The 16,761-nt window shown below is 43.9% G+C and overlaps 1 protein-coding gene across 3 annotated transcripts in view; it reads right to left on the bottom strand.

Moving 5' to 3' along the window:
- Nucleotides 1-394: 394 nt before the first annotated feature.
- The window catches only part of LOC105007433 (signal-induced proliferation-associated 1-like protein 2), a 124,339-nt gene continuing 107,972 nt past the window's right edge, over nt 395-16,761 (bottom strand). For all 3 annotated transcript variants that reach the window (XM_034292276.1, XM_020046840.3, XM_020046841.3), the window contains 5 exons: nt 12,952-13,165; nt 11,733-11,864; nt 6,436-6,553; nt 4,795-4,876; nt 395-4,013 (listed from right to left, as the gene is read on the bottom strand). In XM_034292276.1, coding sequence (XP_034148167.1) covers nt 3,867-4,013; nt 4,795-4,876; nt 6,436-6,553; nt 11,733-11,864; nt 12,952-13,165 — 693 coding nt within the window. In that variant the 3' untranslated portion in view covers nt 395-3,866. The remainder of the gene's footprint in view (nt 4,014-4,794; nt 4,877-6,435; nt 6,554-11,732; nt 11,865-12,951; nt 13,166-16,761) is intronic.

Raw genomic sequence — 16,761 nt, 5'->3', positions numbered from 1 at the left:
ACGTTACAGATTTTGAGTAATCTAAAAGTTATGTTACTGATTACAAATGTAGACAGGTAACTTGTAATTGTAACAGATTACATTTAAAAAGTAACCTACCCAACCCTGTCTATTGGGTATATAGACTTGTAGGGTATACTGGGTATATATGGTTGTACTGTAGGGTCTAGGTATGTAGTGTTGTAGAGTATACTGGGTATTTATATGGTTGTAGGGTATTCTTGATTTATAGTGTTGTAGGGACAACTGGGTATATATGGTTGTATGGTGTACTAGGTATATACTATAGGATTGTAGGGCACATAGAGTTTTACGGTGTAATTGGAATATATCGGTTTAAGCTACTTTCTTGAAGCTCAGGTAAGTACAGCATGACAATGAACACATTGCTTTCATACTACATTTATTTAAAAAACAAAACAACCCAGCATGTTTCTTAGCTGTAAAAGTTCAACTAATACAGACAAAACATTTCAACAGATATAAACATCATCCTTCTAAAAAGGAACAAACCAACCCACTGTGTTTATGTAGCAGCATCCAAATGTTGGAATAACCTCCAAAACATAACTCATAACTATTGACTGTTTTACATGGCACATAATTACTCCCTATATAGCACACTACAGAGCTATGGTCAAACGGGTGCACTTTTGAGGGAATATGTACCATATGCAGTCTAATATATTAACTTATATTTCTCAATATAATTCTGGCCTAGAAATGAAGCTACATCATTTACAACATTGACTTAACATGTTCTCTTGTTGGTGCTGAAAATTGAAACTCTGATTAGAAAATGAACAGAATAAAACAATGTAAAGGTGATAGTAAATACAAGACACTTTAGTTCACAGAGAAAAACATTTTGGCATTGTGAGTGTGGTTGGCTAGGTTGGTGTCCCAAATGGCACTCTATTCCGTGCATAATGCACTACATCTGCCCAGAGCCCTAAGGATACATACATTTACTGTGAGTATGCATTGGCCTTATGTCCCAAATGGTAACCTATTACCTTGAGTTAAGTGCACTACTTTTTTCCATTTTGGAGCAAACCAAGTGTACTATGTAGGGAAAAGAGTGCTGTACAGGACTGTTACCAGGTGTGTATATCAGCAGAGCTAAGCCCCGGACAAGGCATGTGTTTACCAGGGAACCAGGTCAAGAGGCACAGTCTCTTCCTCTTTTAGGACATGATCAAATACAACCCTGCTTACATTGGTGCAGCTAACTTTAAACACAACATGTTTAAATGACTACTACTGTTTTATTGCTAAGACATGGTGACAGTGACAGACCAATGTCTTCACACTGCTGAATCAAAACCTTGTTACTATCATTTTTCCCAGTTTCAATTGAAAGCAACACCTTTGTTGTAGTTCAGACATGATCATTTAAGAAACAAAGAAATCAAGGACTGTATTCAAAATAGCTTCAACATTTTTGCAACTGAATGTAACAACATGTGAAAGGAGGAGAGCATCTCTAAACATCAACACTAATGCCATGTGTTGTGATTCTTTATTACAACATTGAAAAGAGCTAGAACAAATGTATATAAAAAGTGTTTGACTAAAACATCATGTCAGTTTCTATGTTTTTGAATAAAGTATCATGTCAGTTTCTACATGTTTCTTTGTGACTTTGGGAAAATTGAGGAACCATTCAGCCAAACAGCATTTGAGCTGTATGGTCAGTTGAGCTACATTCATGTTTTCATTTATCATCCAAATGCAGCTTCACAGTCCAGGTCTGCCAGGTGAATTCCTTGGTGCAAATAGCAGATATTAAGTGTAGTCATTGTGGTGCCTCTTTGTCAGATAGTAGATGGTAAATGACAGACATCCCTCATCCCATTCACTATTACCACCATCCCTCATCCTGTTCACTATTACCACCATCCCTCATCCCATTCACTATCACCACCATCCCTCATCCCATTCACTATTACCATAATCCCTCATCCCGTTCACTATCACCACCATCCCTCATCCCATTCACTATTACCACCATCCCTCATCCCATTCACTATTACCATCATCCCTCATCCCATTCACTATTACCACCATCTCTCATCCCATTCACTATTACCATCATCCCTCATCCCATTCACTATTACCACCATCCCTCATCCCATTCACTATTACCACCATCCCTCATCCCATTCACTAAATCCACCATCCCTCATCCCATTCACTATTACCACCATCCCTCATCCCATTCACAATTACAACCATCCCTCATCCCATTCACTATCACCGCCATGCCTCATCCAAATTCACTATCACCACCATCCCTCATCCCATTCACTATTACCACCATCCCTCATCCCATTCACTATTACTAGGCAACATGTACTGTAGTGCCCTTGGTATCCATGGAGATAGTGTGAAAGATAATGTGTTTAACTACAGCTTCACAGTACAGTACTGTTAAATCTGCTGCCGTAGAGTACAGTATATGTTAATCCCCTGCAGTAGAGTACATTGCTCTTTAATCCACTACAGTAGAGTACTTTTTATTTCACTATAGTACATTATTGTTCAATCCACTGCTGTAGATTAGAGTACAGTAATGTTTAATTTTCTATACTACATTAATATTTAAGCCATTGCAGTAGAGTACTGTTTAATTATCTATATACTACATTACTGTTTAATCCACAGCAGGAGAGTACAGAACTGTTTGATTCACTATAGCACAGACATTTTTAGTTTACTATAGTGCAGTATTGTTTAAGTCACTGCAGTAGAGTATTGTTAAATTCCCTATAGTACAGTATTATTCAATTCACTGCAGAAGAGTACAGTACTATTAAATTCACTATTGGACAGTACTGGTAAATTCATTATAGTGCAGTACTGTTTAACCCATTGCAGTAGAGTACTGTCTAATTCTGTATACCACATTGTTGTTTAAACCACTGCAGGAGAGTACAGTACTGTTTAATTCACTGCAGTACAGTCCCGTTAAATTCACTATTGTACAGTACTGTTTAATCCACAATAGTACAGTACTGTTTAATCCACTGCAGCAGGGTAGAGTACTGTTTAATTACCTATAGTACAGTACATTTTAATCCACTGCAGTTAGAGTACAGTACGGTTGAATTCACTATAGTACAGTACTGATTTATTCACTGCAGTAGAGTACAATTCCATTTAATTCACTGTAATATACTACAGTTTAATCCACTGCAGTATAACACAGTACTATTTCATTCACTACATTAGTGTACAGTCTAATCCACTACTGTAGAGTATGGCACTGTTTAATCCAGAAATCAAGAGTACAGTTTAATTCACCACAGTTGAATACAGCACTGTGTAATTTACTACAGTAGAATACTGTTTTATTCACTAGAGTACAGTACGGTAGATATAGGGTTTACATTCCAATACCACAGCAGTTTTCCACAGGAACAGGCAGGGTCTGGGAGGATTCTTATAGGGGCAAACAGATATCAGGGCCTGTGACTGGTTGACTTTCTCCATCCCAATGGTCTGTCCAGCTGCTGCCAGGGCAAACCATAGTTGTTTTTTTAGCTTGTCCTGCAATAGAAAAGGGTTTCCACTAGATGGATACAGCCTCTCTCAAAGCAGAGGATTTTATTCAGTCCTGGAGCACATCTTAGCAAGAGAGATTTAGAATAGAATGGCCCCTGTAACATTGTGTGGCCTCTATGGTGAATTATTTTACAAATAGCTGAGGCTTTGTCTTGTTGTTCTGTTGCCCTCAGCGCAGAAGTAATAGGTCAGTAGTAACAGGGTCTCTGTGTTCTGTTGCCCCCAGGAGGGCAGTAAAGGATGTTTCTCCGTGTGTTCTGTTGCCCCCAGGGGGACATTAGTCTGCAGGGGTGGCAGTCTTAGGGTTTCTTGTCAATAGTGTGGAAGAACCACTCAGTGAACTTCCTGAGCTGAGCGGCTGAAGTCTGACTCTCTTCCTGGAGCCTCATGTTATCCTGTCTCAGGTTCTGAACCTCCACCTGCAGTAACACCTTATCCTCCTTCTCCTGTAGAAAACAACAATGAATATTAACAGTATTACAACCTCTGACCTCTAACCTCTCAAAATGGCCCCTGACTCTGACACTACTCCTAACCCAAAACCTAAAATACTGCAGGCCTGCCTGCCATATTGTAACCACTAAAGGTTCAACAACTTTTAGGAAATTCCAGTCACACCCCTTTGAAATTGGATTGTACAAGTGACTGTAAAACAGAGGAATTTGTGTAGGGGATTCAGACAGATAGGAACTATTTGACTCATCATGTCTATTTTTATGGATGCAGCAGCATCCCCCTCCCTCCCTCTGCCCATATTCCTCTGTCTCTCCCCTCTCTCTCCCCTTCTCTCTCCCTGCCCTGTCCTCCATCCCTCTCTCTCCCCTTCCCCCTCCCACTCCATGTCTTTCTCTCGTTCATCCTTTCCCTCTCTCTCCCCGTCTCTCTCTCATACATTTTGTACTAGTAGTAAAAAGGTAGAGGATGGGGTCAAAATTACAATTAGAGGAAGAGTTAAAACCTCTGTGGGTTTATTATACATTGTTTACAACCCCTTTCCTCTTTTAATCCATCAGGACAGATGCTCTTACTGTGGTGACGCACATCCTGCAGGATCTAACTCACTCACAAGAATCAACCGCAGTGTGGGATGACACAGAACCTGACATGAAGAGGCTCATTTACAGTAAAAACTAAAGTAGGCACCCATGCTATTTCCTAAAGATGTCTGACCATCGCCTCTGGAGTACGAAGACGACAGACGAAGAAAAAGAAGAAGCAGCAGAATACCTTTCTCAGGTCGTACTGAAGTTGTCTAAGGATCACCTCCAGTTGGTTAACTTTACCAGTCAGAGTGGATGGAGAGCTGCTCCTGGACAGACAGAGCATCAATTAGAAGCCGCTAACACCCCTGCTTTTTCAATGCACACCATTCACCATAATACCCCACCCTGGTTAGTGTCAGAGAAAGTGAAAACCAACCAGTCCTGCTCTGTAAGACCTCTACTCTACAACACTTCAAGGAACAAAACATATAATTTAGAGCAAATTACAATCAGTGCATTTCATCAAAGTAGGCTACACAGCGGCGTTGCTAGGATCACAATACATTCAGGGCTCAATATCATGTTCCAGTATGACGATCACAATATGATGATCCCAATATCATGTTCCAGCAGCGGCGTTGCTAGGATCACAATACATTCAGGGCTCAATATCACGTTCTAGTATGACGATCCCAATATGATGATAGAAATTTCACAGTCCATTATGATGATCCCAGTATGATGATCCCAATATCAGGTTCCAGTATGATGATGCCAATATGATCATCCCAATATCACGTTCCAGTATGACGATCCCAATATGATGACCCCAATATCAGTATCCAGTGTGATGATCCCAATATGATGATAGCAATATCACATTCCAGTATGACAATACCAATATGATGACCCCAATATCACGTTCCAGTATGACAATCCCAATATGATAATCCATAGATCACGTGCCAGTATGACGATCCCAATATCACGTTCCAGTATGATGATCCCAAAATAACGATCCCAATATAACAGTCCAGTATGACGATCCCAATATGACGATCCCAATATCACATTCCAGTATGACGATCCCAATAGCCCAATATCACGCTCCAATATGACAATCCTAACATTAAGCTCCAATATGACAATCCTAACATGACGTTCCAATACGACAATCCTAACATGACGTTCCAATATGACAATCCTAACATGACGTTCCAATACGACAATTCTAACATGACATTCCAATACGACAATCCTAACATGACGCTCCAATATGTCAATCCCATATTATAATCCCTAGATTAAGCAGGTTAAGCAATGGTAGCAGGAGGTGGTAAATGGTGACCAATAGATACAGGAGGTGCTAAAAAGTGACGAATGGGAATAAAGGGTGGTGAATGGTGACCAGTGGGAATGGTAGGTGGTGAATGTTGACAAATGGGAAAAGGAGGTGGAATATGGTGACCAATGGGGACAGGAGGTGGTAAATGGTGACCAATAGGAACAGAAGGAGGTAAAGGTGACCAATGGGAACCGGAGATGGTATCTGGTGACCAAGAGGAAAAGGAGGTATTAAATGGTGACCAATGGGGACAGGAGGTACTAAATGGTGACCAATGTGGATAGGAGCTGGTGAATGGTGACCAATGAGGACAGGAGGGGGTGAATGGTGAACAATGGGAACAGGAGGTCATAAATGATGACCAATGGGGACAGGAGGTGGTAAATGGTGACAGGAGGTGGTGAATGGTGACCAATGAGGACAGGAGGTGGTGACCAAGGGGGACAGGAGATAGTAAATGGTGACCAATGGGAACCAGAGGTGGTGAATGGTGACCAATGGGACAGTGACAGGAGAGCCTGGAGTAGTGGAATTACTTACCCTGCCTCCAGGGCGGCGCCCTCAGCTGCGGCCACACGTCGGGTCAGTTCCTGTGAGATCTGCAGAGCTTCAGCCCTCTGCATGTCTGTCATGGTGCAGAAGGACGACACCCGCTGGTCTGGAGAACACAAAGCAACACGGATACTGGCCCAATGACTTGAACAACAAAAATGATGTAATGGGCCTTTAATCTGATTATTCACACTCAAACACCCAACGCCTCTCCCTTTGCCTCTACCCCTTTGTCCTCCAGTGTGTGTGCGCGAATGCGTGTGTGTTTGGGTCTGTGTGTGTGTGTGCCTGTGTGTGAGTGTGTGTGTCTTTGTGTGTCTGTGTGTGAGCGATTGACCATTGCTTTGTCTGAAAGTGTCCCACCTCATCAATCCCAGTCTAAATGATGCTTAGGTATGCTGCAGGTTGTTTGGGGAGGGGCTGCACTGCTCTCTCTGTTTTAATTGGATAGGATCAGCTGCCATTTATTTGTTTGGTTTGCAAACTTTCTGTTGAAAGGAAATTGTCTGTCTGAAGGGTCTGTCTGTCCCTGTCTCCCTCCTTTTCGCCACCCTTCTCTTTCTATCTAGATGCTTGTCTGTCTGTCGATCTGCCTGTCTGTCTGGCCCTGTCTCCCTCCTTTGCTTCCACCCCTCTCTATCTATCTGCCTGTCTGTCTGTCTGCCTGTCTATCTGTCTGTATGTCTGTCTGTCCCTGTCTCCTTCTTTTTAGCTGTCTTTAGATGTCCAAATCAAACCAAAACCTTTGAGACCTTGATTGTGTCTAAATGACAGCATATTCACTACATAGAGCTCTACATAGAGCGCTACACAGAGCACTACACAGAGCACTACATTGAGCACTACATAGAGCACTCCATAGAGCATTACACTGAGCACTACATTGAGCACTATATAGAGCATTACATTGAGCACTACACAGAGCATTACACTGAGCATTACACTGAGCACTACATAGAGCACCACATAGAGCACTACATAGAGCAATACATAGGGCACTACAAAGGGCACTACATAGAGCAATACATAGAGCAATACATTGAGCAGGGACTGTTTCGACTACATTGACAATATACACTCACCTAAAGGGTTATTAGGAACACCATACTAATACTGTGTTTGACCCACTTTAGCCTTCAGAACTGCTTTAATTCTATGTGGCATTGATTCAACAAGGTGCTGAAAGCATTCTTTAGAAATGTTGGCCCATATTGATAGGATAGCATCTTGCAGTTGATGGAGATTTCTGGGATGCGTATCCAGGGCATGAAGCTCCCGTTCCACCACATCCCAAAGATGCTCTATTGGGTTGAGATCTGGTGACTGTGGGGGCCATTTCAGTACAGTGAACTCATTGTCATGTTCAAGAAACCAATTTGAAATGATTCGAGCTTTGTGACATGGTGCATTATCCTGCTGGAAGAAGCCATCAGAGGATGGGTACATGGTGGTCATAAAGGGATGGACATAGTCAGAAACAATGCTCAGGTAAGCCGTGGCATTTATACGATGCCCAATTGGCACTAAGGGGCCTAAAGTGTGCCAAGAAAACATCCCCCACACCATTACACCACCACCACCAGCCTGCACAGTGGTAACAAGGCATGATGGATCCATGTTCTCATTCTGTTTATGCCAAATTCTGACTCTACCATGTGAATGTCTCAACAGAAATCGAGACTCATCAGACCAGGCAACATTCTTCCAGTCTTCAACTGTCCAATTTTGGTGAACTTGTGCAAATTGTAGCCTCTTTTTCCTATTTGTAGTGGAGATGAGTGGTACCCGGTGGGGTCTTCTGCAGTTGTAGCCCATCCGCCTCAAGGTTGTGTGTGTTGTGGCTTCACAAATGCTTTGCTGCATACCTCGGTTGTAACGAGTGGTTATTTCAGTCAAAGTTGCTCTTCTATCAGCTTGAATCAGTCGGCCCATTCTCCTCTGACCTCTAGCATCAACAAGACATTTTCGCCCACAGGACTGCCGCATACTGGATGTTTTTCCCTTTTCACACCATTCTTTGTAAACCCTTGAAATGGTTGTGCGTGAAAATCCCAGTAACTGAGCAGATGTGAAATAGTCAGACCGGCCCGTCTGGCACCAACAACCATGCCACGCTCAAAATTGCTTAAATCACCTTTCTTTCCCATTCTGACATTCAGTTTGGAGTTCAGGAGATTGTCTTGACCAGGACCACACCCATAAATGCATTGAAGCAACTGCCATGTGATTGGTTGATAATTGCATTAATGAGAAATTGAACAGGTGTTCCTAATAATCCTTTAGGTGAGTGTAGGTTCCATTTACATTTCAGAGACTGAGTTTGGCAAACATAACTGATGAGCAGCTTCCAAAGGGCAGTTCCATTTTTAGTTCCATTTACTTGGAAAGATGTAAAACAACTGAAACACCTGTCACCAGATTACAGCCAATTTCTGAAAGAAAACAGAGATACACTGGGAAAGATGGAGGGAGAGAGCGGGGGGTGGAGCATGGTAGGGAAAAGGAGGGAGAAAGGAGGAGGGAGAGAGAGTGGGGGGTGGGGCATGGTAGGGAAAAGGAGGGAGGAAGGAGGAGGGAGAGAGGGGGTGATAGGGAAAAGGAGGGAGGAAGGAGGAGGGAGAGAGGGGGGTGATAGGGAAAAGGAGGGAGGAAGGAGGAGGGAGAGAGTGCATGAGAACAGGAGAGAGATGGCAGTAGGCACAATATTGGAAAGAGGGACAATATTGAAACTGTTGTAATTATTCTGACAGAAAACATTTTCTTCATTTCTCCTCAAGCTTTCTGTTTCAATCGCAGTGCCTGAAGTCATCTACTCTTGTCTCTGATTGGAGGGACAGAGATTTTGTGTGTGCTTGAGATAACTTAGGACCTAGTATAGACTGTATCCCAACACCGCATCTAGAACCAGGACAACTTAGGGCCTAGTATAGACTGTATCCCTACACCACATCTAGAACCAGGACAACTTAGGACCTAGTATAGACTGTATCCCTACACCGCATCAAGAACCAGGACAACTTAGGGCCTAGTATAGACTGTATCCCTACACCGCATCTGGAACCAGGACAACATACCAGGCCAGAAGACAGACTTCAGACTGACAGACAGAGACAAACACACACACAGACAGAGACAAACACACACACAGACAGAGACAAACACACACACAGACAGAGACAAACACACACACAGACAGAGACAAACACACACACAGACAGAGACAAACACACACACAGGCAGACACGCACACAGAGAACACAGACGAGAGAAAAACAGACACAGAATACAGACATCAGAGAGGAACAAACGACAGTCATCGGACAAACAGACAGAGACACAGACAGACAGAGAGACAGACAGCTTGGCTGGGGTATATTATAGAAACCTTGCATGATTCAAGGCCCATATATTCAGAGAGACTGAGACACAGCTTGGCTGGGAGCTACAGATTCTGTTAGAAACCCTTATGAGAGGAGACTGACACTTCACTGAGCATCTTATGAGTCATGACCTGTGAGAAGTTAGTAGTCACGCCAAGCAGAAACAGCTTCAGAGACAGAGGTCAGGCAGAGTTGAAGTGGGAGAACTTGTGGAAAAGCCGCTAGCGAGTTCATTGGCAGCCTGTCAGCAGGGAGAAGATGATTTGGGTCAGAGGTCTATGGAGGAGGTGCCCTGGGTCAGAGGTCATGGGTAGCTTGCTTGTGTGGAGGTGGTTTGGGTTATAGTTTATGGGCAGGCTGTCAGTCTGTAGGTGTTCTGGAAGGTACTCTGGGTCATAGATCATAGCAGTCTATAGGTGTGGAGGTGCTCTGGGTCATAGATCATAGCAGTCTGTAGTTGTGGAGGTGCTCTGGGAGGTGCTCTGAGTCATTGATCATAGCAGTCTGTAGGTGTGGAGGTGCTCTAGGTCATAGGTAATAGCAGTCTGTAGGTGTGGAGGTGCTCTGGGTCATAGGTCATTGCAGTCTGTTGGTGTGGAGGTGCTCTGGGAGGTGCTCTATGTCATAGATCATAGAAGTATGTAGGTGTGGAGGTGCTCTGGGTCATAGGTCATTGCAGTCTGTAGGTGTGGAGCAGCTCTAGGTCATAGATAATAGCAGTATGTAGGTGTGAAGGTGCTCTAGGTCATAGATCATAGCAGTCTGTAGGTGTGGGGGTGCTCTGGGAGGTGCTCTAGGTCATAGATCATAGAAGTCTGTAGGTGTGGAGGTGCTCTGGGTCATAGGTCATTGCAGTCTGTAGGTGTGGAGGTGCTCTAGGTCATAGATCATAGCAGTCTGTAGGTGTGGAGGTGCTCTGGGTCATAGGTCATGGGCAGTCTGTCGGGATGGGGTTGCTCTGGGTCATAGGTCATGGGCAGTCTGTCGGGATGGAGAAGGTCCCGGCTGAACTCTAAATAGTTTGAATACTTTTGATGCAGTTTGTGGATTAAAAGTATTTAGCACTTGTGTGGATGTGTGTGAGTAGAGACAGACTACACTGACACAACATAGGGGACACCTATGTGAGAATACTGTCCTTAAACTATAGTTAATAATTCATCACTATTGGTCCCTTCAAACCACTACTGGACACCACCCTGTTTAAATAGATAATGGACTGTCTGGCAGCGGTGAGTGCTCAGTCCTCTGATTTACTCCCAGACTTAACACTGGGACCTCAGGGGTGAGTGTTCAGTCCTCTGCTTTACTCCCAGACTTAACACTGGGACCTCAGGGGTGAGTGCTCAGTCCTCTGCTTTACTCCCAGACTTAACACTGGGACCCCAGGGGTGAGTGCTCAGTCCTCTGCTTTACTCCCAGACTTAACACTGGGACCCCAGGGGTGAGTGCTCAGCTCTCTGCTTTATAACCTAATCTTTAATACATGGTCTTTATTACATGGTCTTTACACAGACACACCCACACTTACAGACCCACAATCACAGACACACACAGACACACACTAACACACACCCACACTAACATACACAGACACACACAGACCCACAATCACAGACACAGACACACACCCACAGACAAACACACAGACACCCACACACACACACAGGACACAACACACACAAGAAGGACACAACACACAGACTCACAGGACACAACACACACACACACACACAGACACACACACACACACACACTTACACACACACACACACACACACACAGACACACTCACAGACACAGAACAAAACACACACACGCGCAGGACACACACGCACAGGACACAACACACACACACACATGCGCAGGACACAACACACAGACACACCCTCCCCTATTGTTCACCTTCAAAGGCGCGTGCAGCATCCACCAGGTGTGACCAGTCCAGACCTGAGGCAGGGTCAGGGAGAGGCATGAGACCGGGGTCGGTGAACTTTGACCTGTCAGCCAATGAGCCGTCAGAGAACCAGAACTCATCTGGAGAGAAAGAGGTGGCAGATCAGTGACCAGAGCCAGGATTAAAATAGTATAGTCCACAGTCGACCAGCTTTTAAAGTGAAACCATGTATGGTGAGAGAGTGAGCCCATCTCTGTCAAGCTCTGTAATTATAAATGACTTGTCTCATTGAATGGCTCCCTGTTTCAACCAACTACTTTACCTGTCTTCCTTATAACCTCAATTGGTCTATTTCCAACTGCTCACTCTCATTCTTGCTTACAAAATGTCTCACTCTCTCTCTGCATTTCTCTGTGGGTTATTACTTCTCTCTACTCTCAAAACAGGGAATGCAATAAAAAGCTCTTATTTCACCAACATGCCATTTGAAAATTACATAATATATAAAGACAGTGAGAGATAAAGAGTGAGAAATAGTTCCTCTGTCTATGAGTATGAAAGATGCATTATATTGCAAAGGGGCGGAGAAAAATAAAAGGTACAATACCAAACACTAAACATTTATAACCACCAGAATGACAAATAGAGCAGGACGGAACCCCACCAGGATGACATCTAGAGCAGGACGGAACCCCACCAGGATGACATCTAGAGCAGGACTGAACCCCACCAGGATGACAACTAGAGCAGGACTGAACCCCACCAGGATGACAACTAGAGCAGGACTGAACCCCACCAGGATGACAACTAGAGCAGGACGGAATCCCACCAGGATGACAACTAGAGCAGGACTGAACCCCACCAGGATGACATCTAGAGCAGGACAGAATCCCACCAGGATGACAACTAGAGCAGGACGGAACCCCACCAGGATGACAACTAGAGCAGGACGGAACCCCACCAGGATGACAACTAGAGCAGGACTGAACCCCACCAGGATGACATCTAGAGTAGGACTGAAACCCACCAGGATGACAACTAGAGCAGGACGGAACCCCACCAAAATGACAACTAGAGCAGGTGAAGAATTGCCACGTTAACATTAATACAGACATCAACACAGAGACAGATACACATTGAAAATAATACAGATACAGACAATGACACACAGACACAGAAACAGACACAAGCATGGTTACAGACAGAGCACAGACAGACCATACTTACTCCTGAGGTTGGAGCCTCCCTGTCTGGGCATACGTGGGGGCAAAGTGGCATGATAGGGTGGCGTGGTACTGAACAGTATATCGCTGGGCAGAGCCTGATCCAGCATGGAACTATGGGAGCTGGCGTACGACGAGCCTTTCCTGTTACTGCTGCACACACTCTCGTCTGATAGGGTACGATACAGGGAACGCCGAGGAGAAATGCTGTCGGACATCTGGGAGAGGGAAAGACAGCATGTAAACACACAGCATAGAGCCAAGCTCAAAGACCCTATAGTATCTAACCCCACCCATCCCCAAAGACCCTACAGTATCTAACCCCAACCATCCCCAAAGACCCTACAGTATCTAACCCCAACCATCCCCAAAGACCCTACAGTATCTAACCCCAACCATCACCAAAGACCCTACAGTATCTAACCCCAACCATCCCCAAAGACCCTACAGTATCTAACCCCACCCATCCCCAAAGACCCTACAGTATCGAACCCCACCCATCCCCAAAGACCCTACAGTATCTAACCCCAACCATCCCCAAAGACCCTACAGTATCTAACCCCACCCATCCCCAAAGACCCTACAGTATCTAACCCCAACCATCCCCAAAGACCCTACAGTATCTAACCCCACCCATCCCCAAAGACCCTACAGTATCTAACCCCACCCATCCCCAAAGACCCTACAGTATCTAACCCTACCCATCCCCAAAGACCCTACAGTGTCTAACCTCATTCATCCCCAAACATCCTACAGTATCTAACCCCACCCATCCCCAAATATCTTAGTGTCTAAAGATGACAGTACATAAAATCTCTCAGATAAAATTACATTTGAAAGATGGGGTTACAGTAGATTTAGTTAAACAATCTAACAGGAAGGACATTCTTAAACAACATACATTATAACTGTAACAGAGGGGACATATTTAACGATCATCACAGCTTTTGATCTGTTCTGTCCAACAGGGTTACTGAGGAAACCAACTGACTCACAAACAGGAGCCTCCACACAGGAAGTAAAGTACCAGTTGTTATTGAAAAGCCTTTTGTCTTCCCCGCAGAAGAGGTTGAACAGGCCTTTTCCTTCACATTACTCATGACAATGCAGTGCCTGTTCCATTAATCTCTCTCTCTCTCTTTGAGCCCTGAGGGCCTCCCTAAAGACATTTCCCAGCATCTGCTGCTCTCCAGTCAGAGCCAAGTGTGTCATTGTGCAACACAGGATTTACCAAATATCCTACATCATTTATCCTATATCAGCCGGGCAATAACTTTCTCTTGGTCACTGGGAAGAAATGCCATCGACCAGTTAAACCTGAATCGTTGCTAAAACCAACTGAGACTTTCAACAGGTTTTCCCCACTGGAATCGGAGTCAGGCCCGAGCCGTCTTCGGAGGGGAATGATCTGCAGGCATGTTCTACCGGTGGACTTGAAAAACTAAAAACTTTAGTCATCGGCGATTCCATTACACGCAGTATTAAACTAAAGAATCAGCCGGTGATCATACACTGTTTACCGGAGGGCAGAACCACTGACGTAGCCGCAAATCTGGGGTTGGTGCTAGCGAAGTCTAAAACTGGCAAGTATAGAGAGTACAGAGATATTGTTATTTACGTTGGCACCAACGATGTTAGGATGAAACAGTCAGAGGTTACGAAGCAGAACATAGCATCAGTGTGTAAACTAGCTAGAAAGATGTGTCTGCATCGAGTAATTGTCTCTGGCCCCCTCCCAGCTAGGGGTGGTGACGAGCTCTACAGCAGTTTGGGGGGCCCGTTGCTGTCCCTTCAATCGCTGGCTTAAAACGGAGTTCTGCCCGTCGCAGGAGGTAGAGTTTGTAGATAACTGGCTTTCTTTTTGGGACTCTCCCAGAAATAGGGCCAGGCCTGATCTGCTGAGGAGCGATGGACTCCATCTTAGCTGGAGTGGTGCTCTTCTTTTATCTAGGAACATTGACAGGAGTCACTCCTATAGCTCTAACATGAGATAGGGTGCAGGTCAGGCTGCAGGCTGTTAGCCAGCCTGTCAATAGCATAGCCAGAGTAGTTAGTACAGCTTTACCTATTGCCACTGTGACTCGTTCCAGGCTGAGAAAAGTTAAACAAGGTAGTGCTAACAAAAACAACTTTATTAAGATAAAGCCTTCCTCCGCCTCAGGCACAAATACAGTCATTTTTATTTGTATCACCTCGCATCTCAAAATGGGACTCCTAAATGTTAGAGCCCTTGCTCCAAAGGCAGTTGCAGTAAATGAATTAATCTCTGATCATAAACTAGATTTTATTGGTTTATGTGAAATGTGACTAAAGCCTAATTAATTCACTGCCTTAAATGAGGCCTCTCCTCCTGGCTATACTAGTGATCATATCCCTCGTGCATCCCGAAAAGGAGGGGGTGTCGCTAATATTTATGACATTTAATTTACATTTACTCTCAAACACATCACTGAGTTTCATTCTTTTGAAGTTTTACTCATGAAAGTTAACCAGGCCGATAAATCGTTTTACATAGCTACTATTTATAGGCCCCCCGGGCCAGACACAATGTTCCTCAATGAGTTTCCAGAATTCCTGTCTAACCTTGTAGTCATGGCAGATAGTATTCTAATTTTTGGCGATTTCAATATTCATATGGAAAAGTCCAATGATCCTCTTCAAAAAGCCTTTGAAGCCATAATTGACTCAATGGGTTTCATCCAACATGTCTCAGGTCCAACCAATTGCCACAATCACCTTAGATTTAGTCCTGTCACGAGAAATAAATATTGTAGATCTAATAATGTCCCCCCAAAATCCTGGATTATCGGATCACTGTCTTATTACATTTACCGTTAAAACAAGAAATCCACTTGTTCCGCAAACAATGAGTTTCAAAAGCTGTACTATAAATTCTCGGACTACAAATAAATTCCTTGATATTCTTATAAGTTCGCTCATTAACGACAGAGTAAATAAATCTGTAAACAATCAAATCGAGGGTCTAAACTCAATACTGCGAAATACATTAGACACAGTTGCACCACTAAAAACTAAAGAAATACGCAACAAGAAACTTGCTCCCTGGTACACAGACAATACTAGAGCACTTAAGCAAGCCTCCAGAAAATTGGAGCGAAAGTGGTGCTCCACCAAGTTGGAAGTATTTAGACTAGCCTGGATAGACAGTACACTACAATACCGAAAATGCTCATGTCTGCTCAATCAGCTTATTTATCCAACCTGATTGAGGTGAACAAAAACAATCCAAAATGTATCTTTGTTACAGTTGCAAAGTTAACAAAAAAGAAAATGTGTTTCCCAACAACTGAATGCCTTCCTGAAGACAAATAATTCTCCAGTCCAGTTTCAGACGAGACTGCACTCGTGAAGGTAACAAATGACCTTCTAATGGCCTCAGACAAAGGTTCCGCATCCGTCCTGTTGCTTCTTGACCTTAGTGCTGCTTTTGACACTGTTGATCACTCCCTTCTCTTAGAGAGACTGGAAATCCATATTGGGCTACGTGGACATGTTCTAGCCTGGTTTAAATCTTATTTATCTGAAAGATATCAGTTTGTTAGTGTGGATGGCATATCCTCTGACAAGTCAAAGGTATGCTTTGGTGTTCCTCAAGGCTCGGTTCTGGGCCCATTATTGTTCTCACTATATATGCTCCCTCTGGGCGATGTAATCCGAAATCACAACGTAAACTTTCATTGTTATGCTGATGACACACAGTTATATATTTCAATGAAGCATGGAGAAGCCCCTAAATTAGCTACTTTGGAAGCATGCGTTTCAGATATTAGGAAGTGGATTACAGAGAATTTCT

The sequence above is a fragment of the Esox lucius genome, chromosome 5 (assembly GCF_011004845.1).
Source record: "Esox lucius isolate fEsoLuc1 chromosome 5, fEsoLuc1.pri, whole genome shotgun sequence".
In the NCBI taxonomy this organism is placed as follows: domain Eukaryota; kingdom Metazoa; phylum Chordata; class Actinopteri; order Esociformes; family Esocidae; genus Esox; species Esox lucius.
The sequence above is the reverse complement of the archived record's forward strand: the minus strand, read 5'-3'. Positions and strand labels throughout refer to the sequence as shown.